General features: G+C 42.1%; 1 protein-coding gene across 7 annotated transcripts in view; it reads left to right on the plus strand.

Annotated features, from left to right (window-relative positions):
- CRB2 (crumbs cell polarity complex component 2) overlaps positions 1-17516 on the plus strand; it is a 41718-nt gene that overhangs the window by 1456 nt on the left and 22746 nt on the right. For 3 of the 7 annotated variants that reach the window (XM_010303859.2, XM_075772389.1, XM_075772385.1), the window contains exons 2-6: positions 10358-11059; positions 13365-13560; positions 14096-14235; positions 14700-14882; positions 15828-15941. In XM_010303859.2, the coding sequence (XP_010302161.2) occupies positions 10358-11059; positions 13365-13560; positions 14096-14235; positions 14700-14882; positions 15828-15941 (1335 nt within the window). Of the gene's footprint in view, positions 1-7050; positions 7176-10357; positions 11060-12732; positions 12860-13364; positions 13561-14095; positions 14236-14699; positions 14883-15827; positions 15942-17516 lie in introns of those variants that run through there. The other 4 variants (XM_075772386.1, XM_075772388.1, XM_075772390.1 and 1 more) reach the window with 4 other exon arrangements.

Raw genomic sequence — 17516 nt, forward strand, 5'->3', positions numbered from 1 at the left:
TGATTTTTGTCTGATTTTTTTTTTTTTTTTCCTTGTACCAGCTTCTTTGTTTGGTGCATTTGCTCCAAGTGCCTGGAATTCCTCTGGCCACAGGGAAGCAGCAGGACTGTCTTTTGTATCTAGTAACCATAGCTACTGGTTTGGAGTGTGAGGCAATTATGGTGGCTTGTATTGTGCAAAAGGAAGGCCCACTGCATACATGGTATTGCTCAGCATGCGGCTGCCAGAGAGCTGGCAAGTTTCTGGGGATTTGTGCTGTTTGACCATTGCACTGATAGCTTTTCACTCTTGGGTAGAACTCTTCTCTGGAACAGTGATTTACTGAGAACATATTGTTTTCTTTTGGAGTGCAGGTGGATGACGTGTCTTGATGTAGCTAGCAAAGCTCAAGGGAAGCGGTAATTTCCATAGTCTTTACACCTGCTCCTATTTTGCAAGGGGAATTCTGCCAGATTTTAACTGTAGTGAATGGTGGTATTTATGTAGCACTTGTAGAATTTTAAGGCCATAAAGAAATGCCTTTTCTTGCCCTTGTGAGGTATATGACTACTTTTATCTGAGTCTAAATGTCATTGAAGCACAGAGTTGCTAAGTTACTTGTTCAAAATTTTTCAGAAAATTCTGATTATCCAGATGGCCTGTTGCAAGCTGTATCCGTAAGTCCATCCTGCAGCCAGATCCACACTATCCCCAGTTATTTAAAATAAACTCCAGAGGGACAGTGGTACAGGCTCTGCGTGTGACTCCAGTTTTACTGCTGCTGTCTGTGTAATGGGCAGAAGAGCTCTCAGCTTAATTTGTTGTGTTCTGAAGGAGATTCTGGAGGGCAGAACCAAGTGTCTACTCATTTCTGTTCCCACAACTCTGGCCAGCAATGAGCACAGTAATTCACATACTTTTGGCCTGGAAAATGCTTTGGATGCCTGTTGAGAGAGAACGTGTGCAGACAAACCTTTTTTCTGGCAGTTTGCTATCTGCTCTAATGCAAGTTCTTGAGATTAGCTCGGACATACGGACAGTTTAAATCTTACTCACTTCATGGAAACAAAGAGATACGATCTTTTCAGCTGTTTTGTTGATTGTCAGTATATTTAAATAAGAATTGGAAATTAAAGCTTGTGACTCAATCTGGTTAACTGAATACACAGGAAACCCCCTGTCTCAGTGTTTGATCTGTGGAAATGGCTGAGAGATCAGAGAATATGTAAACTGTGAAGGTCAGCTTGGAGGAGTGTTTATTAAGGGAAAATACTGGGGTGTCATAAGCACAGAAGATCAAAGAGTTACTGTGGCAATGTGTGCAACACTGTCATAAAACACGAATTTATAGCTCCTGTCTTTTTCTAAGTTCTAGAAGCGTGATAATAGGAGTTACATCTTCAAATCTGTGTTAAAACAGTGAACAAATAATGTAAACGAGCTAGCAGGCTATTTGTTCTGTGTTAAGAGTAAGTTTAATTCCCTGAAGTGATATTTCTGATGAGTGCTGTTAATGCCTCTGCCCATAATATTGGCACTACAATCCATCCCTGTGGATTGCTGCTCACTGTTTGGCACCATTCAGCAATTCACTGGGCAGGCTGGGTGGGACACAGCCAGGAATCAGCATTCTGCATCTTTGAGGTGGTAAATATTATGCATAATTCACAAGGGGAAACTAAGCCACATCTTCTTATGCCTGTCTTAATGAAAGTCTAGTGGACTAGGCCTTTATAAATTCTTTATGAATGTTTTACGCTAGTAGACTGTGTATGTATCTCTGGCATGAAAAAGCTCTGTCACACCAAAAATCTAGCATGCCAGTGTTGTGGTCTGGAACTTGTTGGGCTGTGGTAACAAAGAAAAACAACATTGGAAGTAGGCTGGGAAGGCATGAACGCACAATATCCATCTAAAACTTTGGGTAGGAAAAACTGTAGTCTGAACTGTGTGCAGGGATTTCACTGGAGGATTTTAAATTAGTATCCGAACTGGTAGTTGGCTAAGGTACTGGGCTTGTGTGCTTAATCTACCAAAACTCTGCAAGATATATCAAAGCCACGAATAGTAAGAGTCTTTTTAAAATGACTCTTCTAAAAGATGCTACAGGCATTGCTAGGATCCATAGTGTCTTGCTGGGCCACTTATTCAGTATTGTCTTAGAGGTACTACCTGCTGATTGCTAACATTGCTTTTTGATTATCTAATCTTTATTTTGAGGGTTTTTTTGTCATAGTGTCATGTCTTGCTTCACAGAGATTGCCAGATCTGATAAGCTGATAACTGACATAATGATGATGATGATGTTTAGATTCAGCCAGCAGATAGTATCTCAGCCTGCATCTTCACTGAAGTATCATTTCTCCCTTTTATACTATTTGCACAGCAATTAAAAACAATAAATAGTTGCTATGGAAAAATGGAGAGGATGAACTTGACTCTGGGCACCAGGATCTTGAGGGGAATTGAATATACTTGATCCTAATGGTGACATCACCTGAGCATGAGACCAGAAAATTCAAACAGAAGCTGATGGGAAGTGGTTGGGGGGAGAGTGAGCAGCTGGTAGGTGGGAGCAAGCTACTTCAACAGAGCTTCTCCTGATGGCTGGCAGAGGTGGTAAGCAGCTGCAGCTTGTGAGCTTAGTAGTTGTGATCAAACATGGGTATTTTGGAAAGTTTCCCATGCCCACATCCCATGATGTTGAATAGAAAAGTCCACTGTTAAAGCAGCTGTCAAAAATGCCTGTTACCATGTTAAATGGGAATACAGGTTATGGAATATTTTAGGCTAGGTGAAAAATTAGTGTTTCATGAGCTTGTCAATAGTCTCAGAGAATTTCAGGGCCCTGTTTTTTGATGCTGGTATTACTAGGAGCAGGTGCTTTGCTCAGGTCTGGGAAGAAAGGGTTTAATCTCTGTGTGTCAAGAAGGAAATAGGGCTTGTAAAGCCCTAGAATGCATAAAGCCACCTAAAAAGGCTTTGTATGCTCCCTGGACAAGTACACTAAAGGTACTTCCTAGAGGATTTAATTTTATTCTGCCATTACCTTCCATAGCAGATATGCTATCCTTCCAAAGTTAGTGAGCGTGGGGGAGAGAGAGGTGAATGGCATGAAAGCCCCTTTTCAGACCTGCCCAGTCTTCCTGGTGTGTGGATCCTGGGAACAGGTCACAGCCCGTAGCCTTTCACTAATCCTTTACACTGACCAGGATAGGGAAAGATCAGCAGAGGTCAGCAGGGATTTACTAATATAAGCACATGCTTTCCTGTTGTCATGGAGACATAACTCTTTCCGTTCCTTTATTCAGCGTTTATTTAGTGGTTGTTTTACTCTGATACTTGAGGCGGAGGGGTTCCCTTTCTACCCTTGGCCTCGGTATCTTTCTCTAGGGGGAAATGTGCTGGGGTGATGAGGAGGAGCACAGCCTGCCTGGTAAGAATTGCATCAGGCTGGGGTTTTGAGCACTGATGGTTTAGGCACTTGAAGACTCCTCCAGCTCTATTATTATTGTGGTGCAGGCTGGGAAGCCTGCTGTTCTCACTGTTAGTTGTAAATTGTCTCTTTTTCCAGTTGTTGTAGTGAGTAGTGCAGGTGAAATACACCTGAAGGAAGCCTCTTTCTCCACAAGACTGCAATGCCTTGTTGTAAAGATGGACCAAGATGTAAAATAGCATGGAAGTCAAGGAGCTCAACAACAAATCCATGCACAAAAGATACTTAATACATCATGTATGGGTCATAATTTTTGAAATATAAATACTCATTAGCATGAAGCAGTCTTTTCCAAAAGTATATCACTAAAACAAGAGGAGAATATGCCTGAGTCCCATCTGGTGCAACTTGCTTAACAGAAAACAAAAGTGCTCTGCTGGGAGATGCAGTGTGTAAACTCTTTCCTCCTCTGTTTGGGAATCCTTCACAGTAATAGGTCCTTGAGGAGAAGAGTGCACATTTCCTTACTCTGCTCAGTTCATGTCACGGGGAAACACTGTTGGGCATGTGTGTAGCCTGGTTACCTCTTAAAAGCATTGCAGCTTCAGTCTGGTATTTTACATCCTCTGTTTTTCTGTCCTTTTTTTTAAACTGGACTGTGGGTAATGAGAATTGCGCTGACTTTCTGGGAGAGAGAAGCTGAAGGGATGAGGAAAGTTGGACATATGCAGACTTGATTCTCATCCTTTTGTCACCCTTTTGTCTTAGAAGGCCCCACTTCTGATTGACCCAAAGATAGGAAAGATGCAATTCCTTTTATCATTAATGTTCCCGTAATTAGTCTGGGTAAAGTGCCCAATCTGACAACCTATATGACTTTACAGTCTATATGCCTACCTTTTCCTGCTAGGTATACTCTGCTTCCTGAAATGATTCAGGCATCTAGGAGTGATCAAAGCCACAGCTGGATTGTGTAAAATTGGGAAAGTTTTCAGAGCCTGGAATTTGTGACAATATATTTCATATTGTCAGTGGGAATCCAGAAATAAAATATACGCTTTCCTTTGATTACCTTTCCTTTTGCTAGACAGTTCTAATATTTATATTATGTGCTGAAATAGAACACCTCCATGTTATAGAGACTGGAAAAATCTAACTTTCTAATTCTGTAATACTTGTAAAGTATTAAAGGTTTTGAATAATTTCTACTGACAGGAAACTTTTGAAAATATATACTTGTAACTGTTTTTTAAGTTGGGCAAACTGATACACAAAGTGGAACTCGCTCACCTAAGATCACATTAAGTTTTTTGCCAGGTCAGGAAATAAGATTATGGCATCCTGATTCTTCTGGCCTTTGTGTCTGTGACTATGAGCGTTTTGCTGAGACATTGTATGCAGGAGATGTGAAAAGATGCAAATGTACTCTACGTGCAGTACACGTGCACGAACAGGTATTCAGAGATAGGTATTTTCAGTAAGTACCGCTGACTCTGCTTAGAATTCTTTTGTGTTTGTGGAGATTATATTATTCTATTTGAATAAACACTAAATATAATTTAAAAAAAAACCCCAACATTAATGACTTTTCAAAATTGTCCTTCAGTATGAAGGAAACAAGGTAATCTCTGGGTTGATAACCCCAATGCTGTCACTTCCCTGTTGGAATTTTAAGTGACCATTAGGAGCACCTTTAAGGTAGTTATCAGTGAAGCAATGTGAGGAGTTAGAAACATCAGGTATTATTGGCATGGATAGGGTGACAATTAAGGGGACCTTGGGAATCATGACAACCTGCTAAAATTAAAGTGAGGGGGAGCGTCTTCCATGAGGTCAGGTGTATCCCTGGCTTGAGGGCATCCATCCTCTATCATAGTTTCCCAAGGTGTGTGAAACTTGGGAAAAGCAGAACTGAAAAAATAGAAGCCAGTGAGTAATGCTAAAGCAGTATCGCACAAGCAGTGAAGTAATAAAATGGCTGAAGGTCCTTGTCCTGCGTATTGTCTTAGCAACTCATAATTGGTCTCTAATAAAACCTTCTGCCAGCAATGCTAACATCATGTCTGCATGGAGGAGAGGCTGTGAAAGAAGTTACTTCAATGCAACTCCTGTTGTGGGGGAAATTACGGCTGAGATTTCACAACACCCATGAGATAATGGAGAACAGACGAAGTTGAGGGGTTTTGTTTGTTTTTTAAAGAAAAGGACAGAAACCTTGCTACAGCTCTTTGAGAACCTCCTCCTCCCGCGCTGTCTTTATCAGCTCCCACAACTCAGCCAGTGCAGTGCAACAGCATCTTGTCCTGGCTAACTGAAGTAAGAGATTCCTCGGGATCCCCAGGGAGACAGACAGTGAACTACTACCAGGGGGATCTCACATTGCCCAGCAGCTCATTAATTTCTGATTTCTGTTTTCATGGCTAGAAAACTTGCTGTTGCAACTGCCCTTTGACAAGATCATTTAGTAACAATATAAAGTATAAAATTATTAAAGCCGTTTATTAAAAACAAGCCTGGTAATGCAGCTTGTTTGCCTTAAAGTGATACAGAAGGTCACAAACCTTTAGGAAGAATCTTTGTCAGCTACCTTTAAAGTGTAAAACCAGACCTGTCCTGACAGAGCTCAATGACTGCTTTATATGGGACTCTGTTAGCCTTTGAAGTTCCTCCTAATCCACCCCTAAATGCCTGGAACATATTCTTCAAAGAAGCTGTAGTCTTCTCCAGTTTCATTTCAGAGTAGGGTTGCAGGATGATATGAGTGCAATTTTTTTTTCTTTCTATGTTTTTTTCACTTGCAAACATAACTGATTGATATTCTTCTTGTGAAACAAAGGAAAAAATCCTGAATGTCATTGTTAATCCAGCAACAACTACTTTTGTGGAAAACTATAAACTCTTGTCATTCAATGACTTCTTTGACCTGGTTTTCACCATTTTCATGAAACAGCATAGTCTGAATTACATGTTTTCATGGTTGGTATATTGTGCAGCAGGAAAAGCTAGTTTATTGATTATGTTTATTAGCATTTGGTGTATATTCATATGTTATTCACATTAATATACTAATCTATTCCAAAATTGAGGGAATGTATTGTTGTTATTGTATGCCCTAGGACTGATGGATGAAAATAACAAAACCAGAGCTAAAAAGGCCATACGTATTCTTTCTCAAGCTAGGTGGTAGTCTTTGTTGCCCATTAATTAGTACACTGAATTCTTGCAGAATTTCCTGGCGTTTAACTTCCTGGTGATGTCATAAGTGGTGTACTGACTTCTCACTGCTGAACTCCCCCTTTCTGACATCATTCTGTACAAATTCTGTTTTGAATTAGTGTCTCATCTGTGGCAAATTATTGAGCCAGAAGCTTAGCACTGCCACTGAGTGAATATTAGGGTTATACCATATTTACACAGTGGTTTATTTTGTCCGTGAGAAATATTCCAGTATTAGTATAGGCATGCTATATACAGGGGAGTATATGACATAATCTTGGAGTTAATGTTGTTAATATGCCTGTAACCTCCACTGAGTAGGGCAAGCATGTGGGTAATTTTCTGCAAGTTGCAGTTCACAGAATAATTTGAAGTTATTTAAATATTGTTTCATTTCTTGTGATTTACGCTGCAGTCTTCTCAGCCTGCTCCTTACATGCCTTATGAACAACGCTGTGTTATCTCAGGATGTTTGTTCCAAACAAGGAATAATTTCCTCCAAAATGATGTCCTGCTGAAGTCATCACTTTCAGACATAACTAAGGTAGTATTTGGTCATAGAAAGTTGCTAAAACTAATACAGTAACAATGCAGGAATTCAGCTCTTCTCTATGCAGTTCTCTACATAACTAATTATTCACCACAGATTATAAGTACACATAGCTAGTTAACCACTGCAATTGTTTGTGATCATAGTGAGCTTAGAGGAGACTGGAGTTCTCCGTATTCCTACACTGATGTTCTTTGGTAAGCCAAGAGGGCCTTTTGATTTTTTTACTGAAGCTTTGTGTTTGCTTGACAGGTTGGCATCTGTCTGTAGATCGGCCAGGTTGTGTCTACAAGTTTGTGTGTGACTATGGGGCCATGTATTTGTCACCACATCTTTTTGTAATGGGCAGGCATTAATGGAATACAGGTTATTCAGCATTGCAGTCATGTGATGAACCAAAATAGGGAAGGTACAAAAAGGTATGTCTGTTCTGAAAGAACTTTGGCAAAAACAGGAAATAGCAAAGGGATTTGATGATTATCTTTATTTGCAAGAAGCAGTTGGACTGTCTACTTATAATGGAAGCAGGAATCTATGCATGTAGCGTTTGAAATGACTTCACCATGTCTATACTGGCAGTGCTTGGTGATTCTGTTGAAATATGAATTTCTTTGCAGATGGAGTCTGCAAATTAGAGAAGTCATTCTGAACATGCAGTGGACTTGGTTTCTTCTTTTTATCACAGACTGCCCCTGGCCTGCAGAAAGTGCCGGCTGGGACTGGTTACTCATTAAGCGTACAAAGGCTTATATCTCCTGTCTAGTAAAGCTCTTTTGCGAATAGTTTCCTGGGCTCCTGCTCTAATTGCTACAGAGATTCCAGGCAGATTCCGTCATCCTTGTTTTCTGCCTGACTGGGAATCTGAGAATAAAAGGGTTGATGGCAGAATAATGAGATTGCTGGACAGTGCAATGCTCAGCAACTCTCCCCAGCATCACATGAGAGGGGAGGGGTGGGCCATAGAGATGATGCTGGGAAGAGAAAGGGCTGTCTAAATCTCTGAGCACCCTCCCTCCCCCATCAACACTGCCTCTTGAGAGAAGACTTAGAAACACTACAGTCTTTTGGTGGGAGGAATTTGGGGGAGGTCAGGGCAGGGGCAGGCTTTTGTAAACCAAAGTCTTCTATAAATCCCTTTCAGGCCCTGAAGTCGGATGCCTCCACCTTCAGGTACAAAGAGACTGAGGAGCTGATGGGGTAGTGAGTTGATAGAAAACCACTGACACAGATTAACTACTGGGTGTGTAGAAGGTGCACCAGACCAAGGCAAACATGACCAAAAATGGGCTGGGATAGTGATGGCATGAATGAGAGAATGTGTAAGGTCAGCTGAGAAGTGATGCTGTGGTGTGTGATCCTGGCAAATCCTTAGCATGGAGCATGGCACGTTAAAACAACATTCCTCAGCTAGCAATAACACAGGGAGGGCCAAGGGTGGTGAGCGGTGGGTAGTGTCAGAGTAACTGCCCACTCTCCACCTGCAGTTCTGTGGAGTTTCCCAGAGACTGATTCCTGTCACCGGCTGGCCCGTAGTTACATAGAGAAGGCAGCAAAAAGGGCAAAGAGCTGCTTACACAATGGCGTCTAAACCTGAGGTTAAATACCCCGATTGTTTGACTTCCAATGCTAGGCAAAGCCAGGATTGGCTCAGCAGAAGCAGTAGCTATTTCTCAGCTACCATTTGCTATTTCATGAGCTTTACCTCTGCTTTGTGGCCATTTTTCACAGAAGTTTTCAAAACATCTGCTATGTAGTTGTTTGCAGAGTTACTTCCACGTTTGGATGTTTCGTAACACTTACGCAGGAATCAGTCTGGGGTATCTCTACCCCACAGCTTCTCTCCTACATATCAGTGGGATGAGGAGCTAATGACTGCTGCCTTTGTGAAGGGAGAAGTTCTCTGCATTGCCTTTGTCCCTTTATACTATTTTTGTTTCTTTTTTCTTTGGAAAGTGTTATTGAATCCAGGGCATATATCCTAATTCTAATATCAAGGAAAATATCTCCTGTCCCCTGGGCTGTTCTGCCCTCTGACCAGATTGTTTCACAAAGTGAATTTGAAATTTCTTTTGGAAAAGAAATGAAGATTCCTCCTATGCTTCCATTCGTCTCCATTGAAAAATATCCAAATTGAACACTTTTGTTTTTTATATCATGTATCTTGTATAGTCTCATTTATATGAATCAAATTTGCAGCCCCTTGGGCACATCCCATCACATTTCTGGACGGTGGAATTGCTTAATGGGGCAAGAGCCTTTTAAACACTGCCATTTTTTGAACAGCAAGGCATTGTGGCTAGGTGTGAATAAACTGATCACATCCAAACACTCCCAGATTTAGGGAAATCTGGTCTCAACATTAGTTGCTGGTATGTTGGGTATTAGGCTGGTGTTTTGGCTCTGCAGATACTAAGAGTTTGGATCTAAAACACCATCAGTACAGTGAGTCTTATCAGTCTCTGCTCTTCTTTGCTGTTCTCATAACACCTAAAAATTTCCTGTTGTGTAACTTTACCTGTCTAACCTGTGGGGAGAGGGTGCCTGGCCAGTGGTTATCAAACTTTGAGCTGCTCGATGTAATTAGGGAGTGCATGAAATGTGCTAGGTTGGAGTTTGGGTTGGATTGTTCATGGCAGCATCTTCAAATCACTAGTGGATTAGCTGAGAAAAAATTATATCCCCAGAAGGAGCAGCTGGGACATTAAGAGCCACAGCAAATAACTCAAAATGTTCTGTCTGCCTCTCTGGATTTCCAAGCACGAGTCCTGTGCCCTACTGATGAAAGGGGTCATTGAATTTTACACAAAGTTCATCTTGTGAATGGATTTAAGGTGATATGTTTCACTGCTCTCAAAGTGACTCAGGGATGAATAAGCACTTTTTTTTTTTTTTTAACAATAAGAAAAATAGTTTGTGAGTTCCTCCTAAAACCCAGGGATCTAGTCACCTCACTTAGCAAGAAATTTCTGGTTGCCATCATATGAAGGCATGTTGTGTTGTCTTCCTTACAGTAAATGTTTGATTCCTCAGTATCCTTCTCAGCTAATGGCTAGAACAGCCCCTTGCAGTGTGGAAGTTCAGTGAGCAATCTCCAAGTTGTACGTGGTGATCAGCAGAAGAACTTTCTTCTTTAGGGCTATGAATGCTGACTAACAAAAAGTCTGTTTTCTCCACAGGAACTTCATACTCTGAAAATGATAGCAGCTGTTCCTCATCCCCATGTGAAAATGGTGGGAGCTGTATGGATTTGGAGGGGGGTTACCAGTGCACCTGCCCCATGGAGCCTGTAGCCTACAAGGGCGTAAACTGTGAACTCCTCTATGACGCATGCATTAAACATGACTGTCCTGCCCATATGATTTGCAACGGGACTCCAGGATTCCTGGAATATGAGTGCATCTGTATGCCTAGCTTCACAGGTATTGATTGTAACATTAATATTAATGAGTGTGAGAGCAACCCTTGTACAGATCCTCGTTTTGAATGTGTAGATAGTGTAAATGGATACACCTGTAAATGCCAAACAGGACTGAATGGAGAAGGCTGCCGAACAGAAAGCTCTGTGTGCTCTAGCCACCCCTGCCTAAATAACGGGACATGTGTCGAGGGTCCTGGGAACTATACCTGCATCTGCCAGCCTGGCTTCACCGGGGCCAACTGCAGAGACAACATTGATGAGTGCGTCTCCAACCCCTGCCAGAACGGAGCCATCTGCCGAGACAGGGTGAATGAGTATAGCTGTTTCTGTGTGCCTGGGTTCCAAGGATACAACTGTGAAATAGACATCAACGAGTGTGCGTCTCGGCCCTGTAAAAACAATGGCACCTGCCTGAATGAGATGGATCACTATTTGTGCAAGTGCGTCCCCGGCTACACAGGTACCTTTCATGCTCATGTACTAGCCGGGTGGTTGGGTTATGTCTCACTGTGCATGTAGTTCCACAATTTGCCTGCTGCTATGTCTTGTAGTGTTAGTAGCTGTCCTGAGAAGCTGTTGTTTTACAGCAATGAGACTAAATCTCATGAGTTGCACGACTCATATTTCTGGAGCGTTTGGTACTGTGTGTGAATAATGGTGTAGGTCTTCTTGTTGTGGCTCCTGGGGAATAGTTGAGGCTTTGATTTCTGTGGATGGCGTGGGTGTTGAGAGACATGGATCTAAGAGTGGAAGTGGGTGGACTGTCTGAGACTTGAGTACGAGATACAAAGTAGATGTGATTAGCTCTCAATATGAAATTAAGGGAGATATACAAGAAAAAGAGATTTATTATCAGGAAATGTATACTTAGGCAGAGATAAGTTATACCTGGAAACACTCTCTGGCCTGTAGTTCTTTGTCCAGTCCTGCAGGATTTCTCTGAGGGAAGCAGTCTTTTTGGAACAAAGTGGCTTTAGTCGGAGATTGCTTTTCCAATTATTTCACGCCCAGCAAATGTTTTTTGGCATGTGACATAAGTATCTCTTATTTGTGTATCTGTGCTAATGGTGACTCAGAGAGTAATCTACACCTGTGAGTTATCTGTGGGGGAGGCAGCAGGGGGGTTCTCGTTTCTCCAGCTCTGCTTATCAGAGTGGAATGCAATTGTACGGCGCCTATGTCTGCCTGGTACCACCTAGCACATGAACTTTCTCAGCCTTCCTCGTTGTCACAGACTGAAGTGTTTAAAGAGTTAGTTTGCTGTGAAGGAATGCTGCTGATTACCAGTGGAATGAGGAGAAGTTACAACATCAGGAATGCAGTCCCTTGTGCTGACTCACTCTCTGATAAAAATGAACAGAGGTGAAGGAGAAAAAAAGCAGAATTTCTCTGTAGGCCTTAAGATTACTACTGATTTCGAGTATCAAGCATAATTCTATCTTTGCGAATCAGTTTCTTTTTTGTCTTTATGTTGAAACCTCAGTTCAGGATTGTGAGATGCCCTTGCCAAGGAAGTGATAAAATGACCCAAGAAGCTGGAGGAGCTTGTTGTGCTCCAGGTTGTTCTGATGTCAAATATGAGGCTTTGTGTTATGATCCATCCAGTGGTTCTAGTACCATTGGCTCACAAGGCCAGGCTGTTTCCTGGTGCTTGCAGCTGGAATTTGGGTGAAGGAAGTTTTGCGTGGGTATTGACGGGTTTGAACCAGCAGATTAGGGGGCCCACATTCCGTCAGGATTAGGATGGCCACAACCACTGTGTGGTGAGCCTTTGCCAAGAAGGGGAGATTAGATGAATTGGCATTTGCCACTGTAATGACTAAGGTTTGAAGGTGATGCCAGGCCACAGACAACTCAAAGAGATGTAATATAGTATGGTATGAAAGTTGAATAGATGTTGTGCAGGAGATCTTACTCTATCAGGGAAGGTTGAGGCTTTGGACCAAAAATGTGTGACTTGCTGTTATTCTTGACTAGTAATATTGGAGCTAACACCTAATTTTTCATAGCATTTCATAATAAAATTACTTACTAATATCTAGTATCACTGTAATTAGTGTTTTGGACTGCTTTAATGCTTTTTTCGTAGGTATCTCAAATCAAGTTGCAAATATTATTTAAACAAATGGAACAATATTTTGGAGAAGCAGGTAGAGGTCACTTTTCCCATTCCCCAAATGCAACTGCCTCTGATGTAGAACACTGGATCTGATTAATAGCAACGCAACACAAGTGAAGAGTACCATGTCTAACTAAAACTGTAAGAGCTATATAGTATATAAAAGTTTAAATAACACTGAATAGCAGTGTGATTCTTCTCTTTCCATCCCTGTCCTCCCTGCCCTCAAAGGATCCCAAACCTTTGTTATATTTTTAAGAGCTGTATGTAAGTTCAAGATTTTATGGCTTTCTTAGAAAATGGATGTCATTCGTGAAGTGCTGACTGATTGGCTATTTCAGCACACCTGGATGGAAGAGACTAAAGCTTCGCAAATACTGGAAACTATTTTTAGTTTTGAGAGAAGACTGAAATCCAAAAGTCTAGACAAATAATTTTGCAAATAAAAATCAAAGGTCCTTAACGTGTAAGAATCAGGTGCTGTTTATGAACTCCCGATATTCTTCTGTCAAAATTAGAACTGATCGCTATGCTAGCCAGTTTGGGCTGATAACATGGCTTTTGTGGTTCTAGCTCAGAAGTCCAGGCAGCACAGATACTCTTTTCCAGATTTGTAACGCAGATATTTCTCTGTTTTGTAACAAAGGTATGAACTGTGATGCTGAAATAGATGAATGTGATTCAGACCCTTGCCAGAATGGGGCCTTGTGCAATGATCATGTTGGGTTCTACACCTGCACCTGTGCACCAGGTTACCAAGGAATCCAGTGCGAGGTGGACATCAATGAATGTGTGAGCCAACCATGCCAGCACAACGGCACATGTCATGACTTCATTAACAGGTGAGAAATCAGTGTTGTTTGGGCAATTAGGTACCAGGACTGATCTAAAGGTCTCCTTAGTGTAACCTGTGAAAATTAGAGTAGAAATCTGACAGGGTGAATTGAATTTAGTGTTTGTGCCTGGTGGTCACAGTGGCAGTAACAGAGTGATTTATGGCAATAAGCGAGAAGGCCCCTCCCAGCAGCAGAACTCCTAGGATGCTTAAAGGAGGGTAGGAAAAGACTCCTGTTATTGCTTCCAGCTGACATAGCAGATGCAAAGGGAAGTGACTTGCAGAGCACGAACAGCAAAGGCAACTGCTGAGAACATATCTGTGTGTCTGAATTTACCTTTTCACAGGCAACGTGTGAACTCAGAGGCTGCTGAAGGTTGTGTGCTCTGTCATTAGTGTGGCCTGTTTGTGCAGAGGGAACTTTTTCCCCTGCCCCACAAGTGGGTATGAGGACTGACAGCTTAGCTCCATTTGCTCTTTCCTCATACTGGGCTTTGCAGACAAATTAAGAGCTTATGCATTGCTGTTTTGCTGCCCCTCAGCTACCGTTGTGACTGCAGTGACACAGGCTTCGAGGGGGACCATTGCGAGTTGGATATCCTGGAGTGTGCCTCTGAACCCTGTCTGAACAGTGCCACGTGTGTGGACGGAATCAAAAACTACAGCTGTGCCTGTTGGCCAGGTAGGTTAGAAATCTATTTTGCTATGCCGGCATGTAGGCACACTGCAATGGAGAGCGCATGCTAAACTGCCGTGTTGAAGAAGTAAAGAATTCATGATCATGGTCCAGTGTGATCTTTCATTGTCTGAAGCTGAGGCTGCCACTGCTGCCCTTTAGAGGCCATCCCAAAATCCAGTTGACTTCCTTGGTGGGAAATGCACCCTGATTCTCAACCATGAAATTTTCTTGCCCTTTTCTCCATTTTACATCATGTGTTTTTCTATCATGAGGTAATGCTTTCCTTCAAATTGATTATTTGGCTTCTCTGTTTGACACAGTGGAGAAAGTGGAGGGCTCTGGGACTCCCTACTAGATGAGCTGCAGTGTATTCTGGGTCTTATTCTCACCTTCAAGGCAGCCACAATATATGGGAGACTAGTTCCAGTGAAGTTGTGCGTGATGTTGACTCTGATGTCTCCTGGCAGGTTACACAGGGCAGCACTGTGAAGAAGACGTGGATGAGTGTGCAACAGATCCCTGTCACAATGGGGGTGTCTGCTATGAGCAATCCAACCAAGCCTATTATGGAACACGACCTGACTTCCCCAGTAATTTCAGCTATAGCCAAGCAGCTGGTTTTCTCTGTTGGTGCCAACCAGGCTTTGCAGGTGAGCTACACAGTAAATGTTGATCCTGTCTGCACCTGATAGAAGCTGCTTGGCTTGAGTACGTAGGAATGGAGCAATGTCATCTGTGCAACAAAAATCACTTAATGACTGGTACTTCAGAGCCGATGCATCAGGAATGTGCTTCTGTTCACATACTGAATATTGCAGATAGCTGTCTGAATGTCATCCTCTGTCCAGCAAGCTTGTCTGAAGGCTGAGGCAACATCCTATGCACTTTCCGAGTGCTGTGATGAATGCCCTCTGGCTATGCAGATGCCAAGGTGGTTTTTCTTTGTCAGTCTCTCATGCATATGGCAGAATTAATCCCTACAGGATATCTGTGAAAATCCTCATCAGAGGAAACTGATTCCCTAGGGTCACAGATAACTATTCTAGGTGTTTCCTTGATGAGACTACTTTCATGAGAGCAACTGTATAATCAGAGTGGGTAGGAGAAGAGGGGATTCTTGATATCTTGCTCTTGGAGCTAAAAGCTCTGTAGATGTTCAACTGAAATATCACCCTTTCCCTGGTTTATAGATATGTATAAAAGGCTGAATTTAACAGCTGGGGAAATTCCCTGGTAGGAGGGAGCTAAACAATAATACTTTATTCTTTTTGAGAGAAAAATGAGAGTTTGGCCCACTGTTGCACAGATGGAAATGGTCAAAATTTCTGATCCTGCCACTGCTCCCTTCCATGACACTGGAAAATCATTTGACCTTTCCGTATTTCATTTTCCTTAATTGTTTCGGTAATAGTATCTATTTGCCAGAGTGTCTGAAGAGACATGCTATAGTTCAAGAAATTCATCTGCATTTTTAGATGACAGAAAAGTGGTGCAAAAAATTATGAATGCAGTTGTCATTTAGGTTCTTTCCTTTGCTGATGCACGTGTGCACTTAAGATGCACTTAAGATGCCTATTTGTTTTTTCACTTTAAAGGGGAGACCTGCTTTACTAACATTGATGAGTGCGAGTCCCAGCCGTGTCAGAATGGAGGGCTCTGCGTGGACCTTATTAATGGCTTCCTTTGTCATTGCCTACCGGGTTATTCAGGTAATGTTGGTGAAGGGGAGTGGCTGGAATTGGGTCCTTCTCGTTAATTAATGCTGAGCTGCTGCATTAGTGCCTGACTGCAGGACTGGATTCCAGTGCAGGGTTGCCCAGGCTGCTGAGCAGGACTGAGATGAGCTGTGGGGAATGCCTGCAGTTCAGGGCTCAAATGCCATGCGAAAGCTGTGTGATTTTAGTCAAGTAAGTTGATAGGCTATGAATTAGATTTTGTGACAAAAGATCAACTATGTAGAAGAGACTAAGATCAGAATATCTAGGGAATCTGTATCCTGGAGTGAAAGGTAACTGGGAGAACTGTGGAGGTTTTTTACAGGTACTATGAAGGTGAATAAAACCAGCCTTCAAATAAAAAAAGGGATGCTTAACGTTCTAGTTGTCACAAGCTACTGACTGTAGTAGGTTGGATCACCAGCACATAAAACATCTATAAAACATCTCCATTCCCTAATGCCCCTGGATGATAAGAGCCAGCGATTTTTTGGCAGAAGGCAGTAATCTGCTATGTTAGGAGGTCAAAAGGTCTTTGAGATGTGAGCAAATGAAGCCTTCTCTGTTTACAAGGGAATGGGGAGTCTGGATTCTTACACAAATGCCCTGCCTGACCCTAATGGGTCTCGGTTTTCTAGCTGAGAAACTAGGGGATAATGAATATTACACATCAACTCTGTTGGTAAGGTACGCTGCTAACTGATACTAAACCTCATCTTAGTTTAAAATATTGGTTCTTAGTCTTCTGCATCTTCAAATTCCATGTGTACTCCCTTTTTGGACCAATTTAACACCAAAAAGTAGTTTATAAGAAAAGTGGTCCTCAGCACAATCTTGCATTTATGTATTTTTGAGGTGGACCTAACCTTTCTGCAGTGTTACTAGGCTGCCATCTCGTGGGAAAAAGAAAAACTTGAAGCCAGAAGAAAACCTTGTCCCTTTAACTTCTTGCAACAGCAGGCAGCAGCATTCCAGAGACTGTCTTAGGCCTTTATTGCATGGGAAAGTTTTCTGTTTTCCTTCTGTGGTCATAGTGGTTGAGCTATGTTGGTGTAACTCTGCCCAGCTCTGTCCTGGGAAGACCCATTACACAGGTACTTTCACTCCCAGAATCTCAAATCAACTCCTGCATTCTTTGTGGGGTTTTCTGGCCTGTCTTGTTTGCTTTGGATTCCTAAATTAGGCTAGACAAAGAGAATTTTGCTTTTATAGGTAAGGCCTTTGAAAATAGGCTTTTATCTAAGCTCTTTATTGCTACTTGTGCAAAGAGATAGTTTGAAGTTTATCCCCCTTGTCAGAATTCCCACTCACATATGTGCCCTGTTCCCTTTTCCTTCTTAAGTGCCCCAGCACCCTCGCAGAGTTCAGAATTTCATTGTGCTTTGCCAAACTGCAGATCTGTTTAATCCTTTCAAATTCTTAGCGTGCTCATGGGCAGAAAAGCTGACAGAAATACAGGATGATGGGCAAAGGAGTGGCTAGAGTTCATTCTGTTGCATCAAATTTGGGTTCATTAGTACTTGAAGGGGATTAGAAGTGGGTTGCTCTTCTGGATATTGCTTTTGGTAA

This window comes from Balearica regulorum, chromosome 20 (genome assembly GCF_011004875.1).
Source record: "Balearica regulorum gibbericeps isolate bBalReg1 chromosome 20, bBalReg1.pri, whole genome shotgun sequence".
Taxonomy (NCBI): domain Eukaryota; kingdom Metazoa; phylum Chordata; class Aves; order Gruiformes; family Gruidae; genus Balearica; species Balearica regulorum.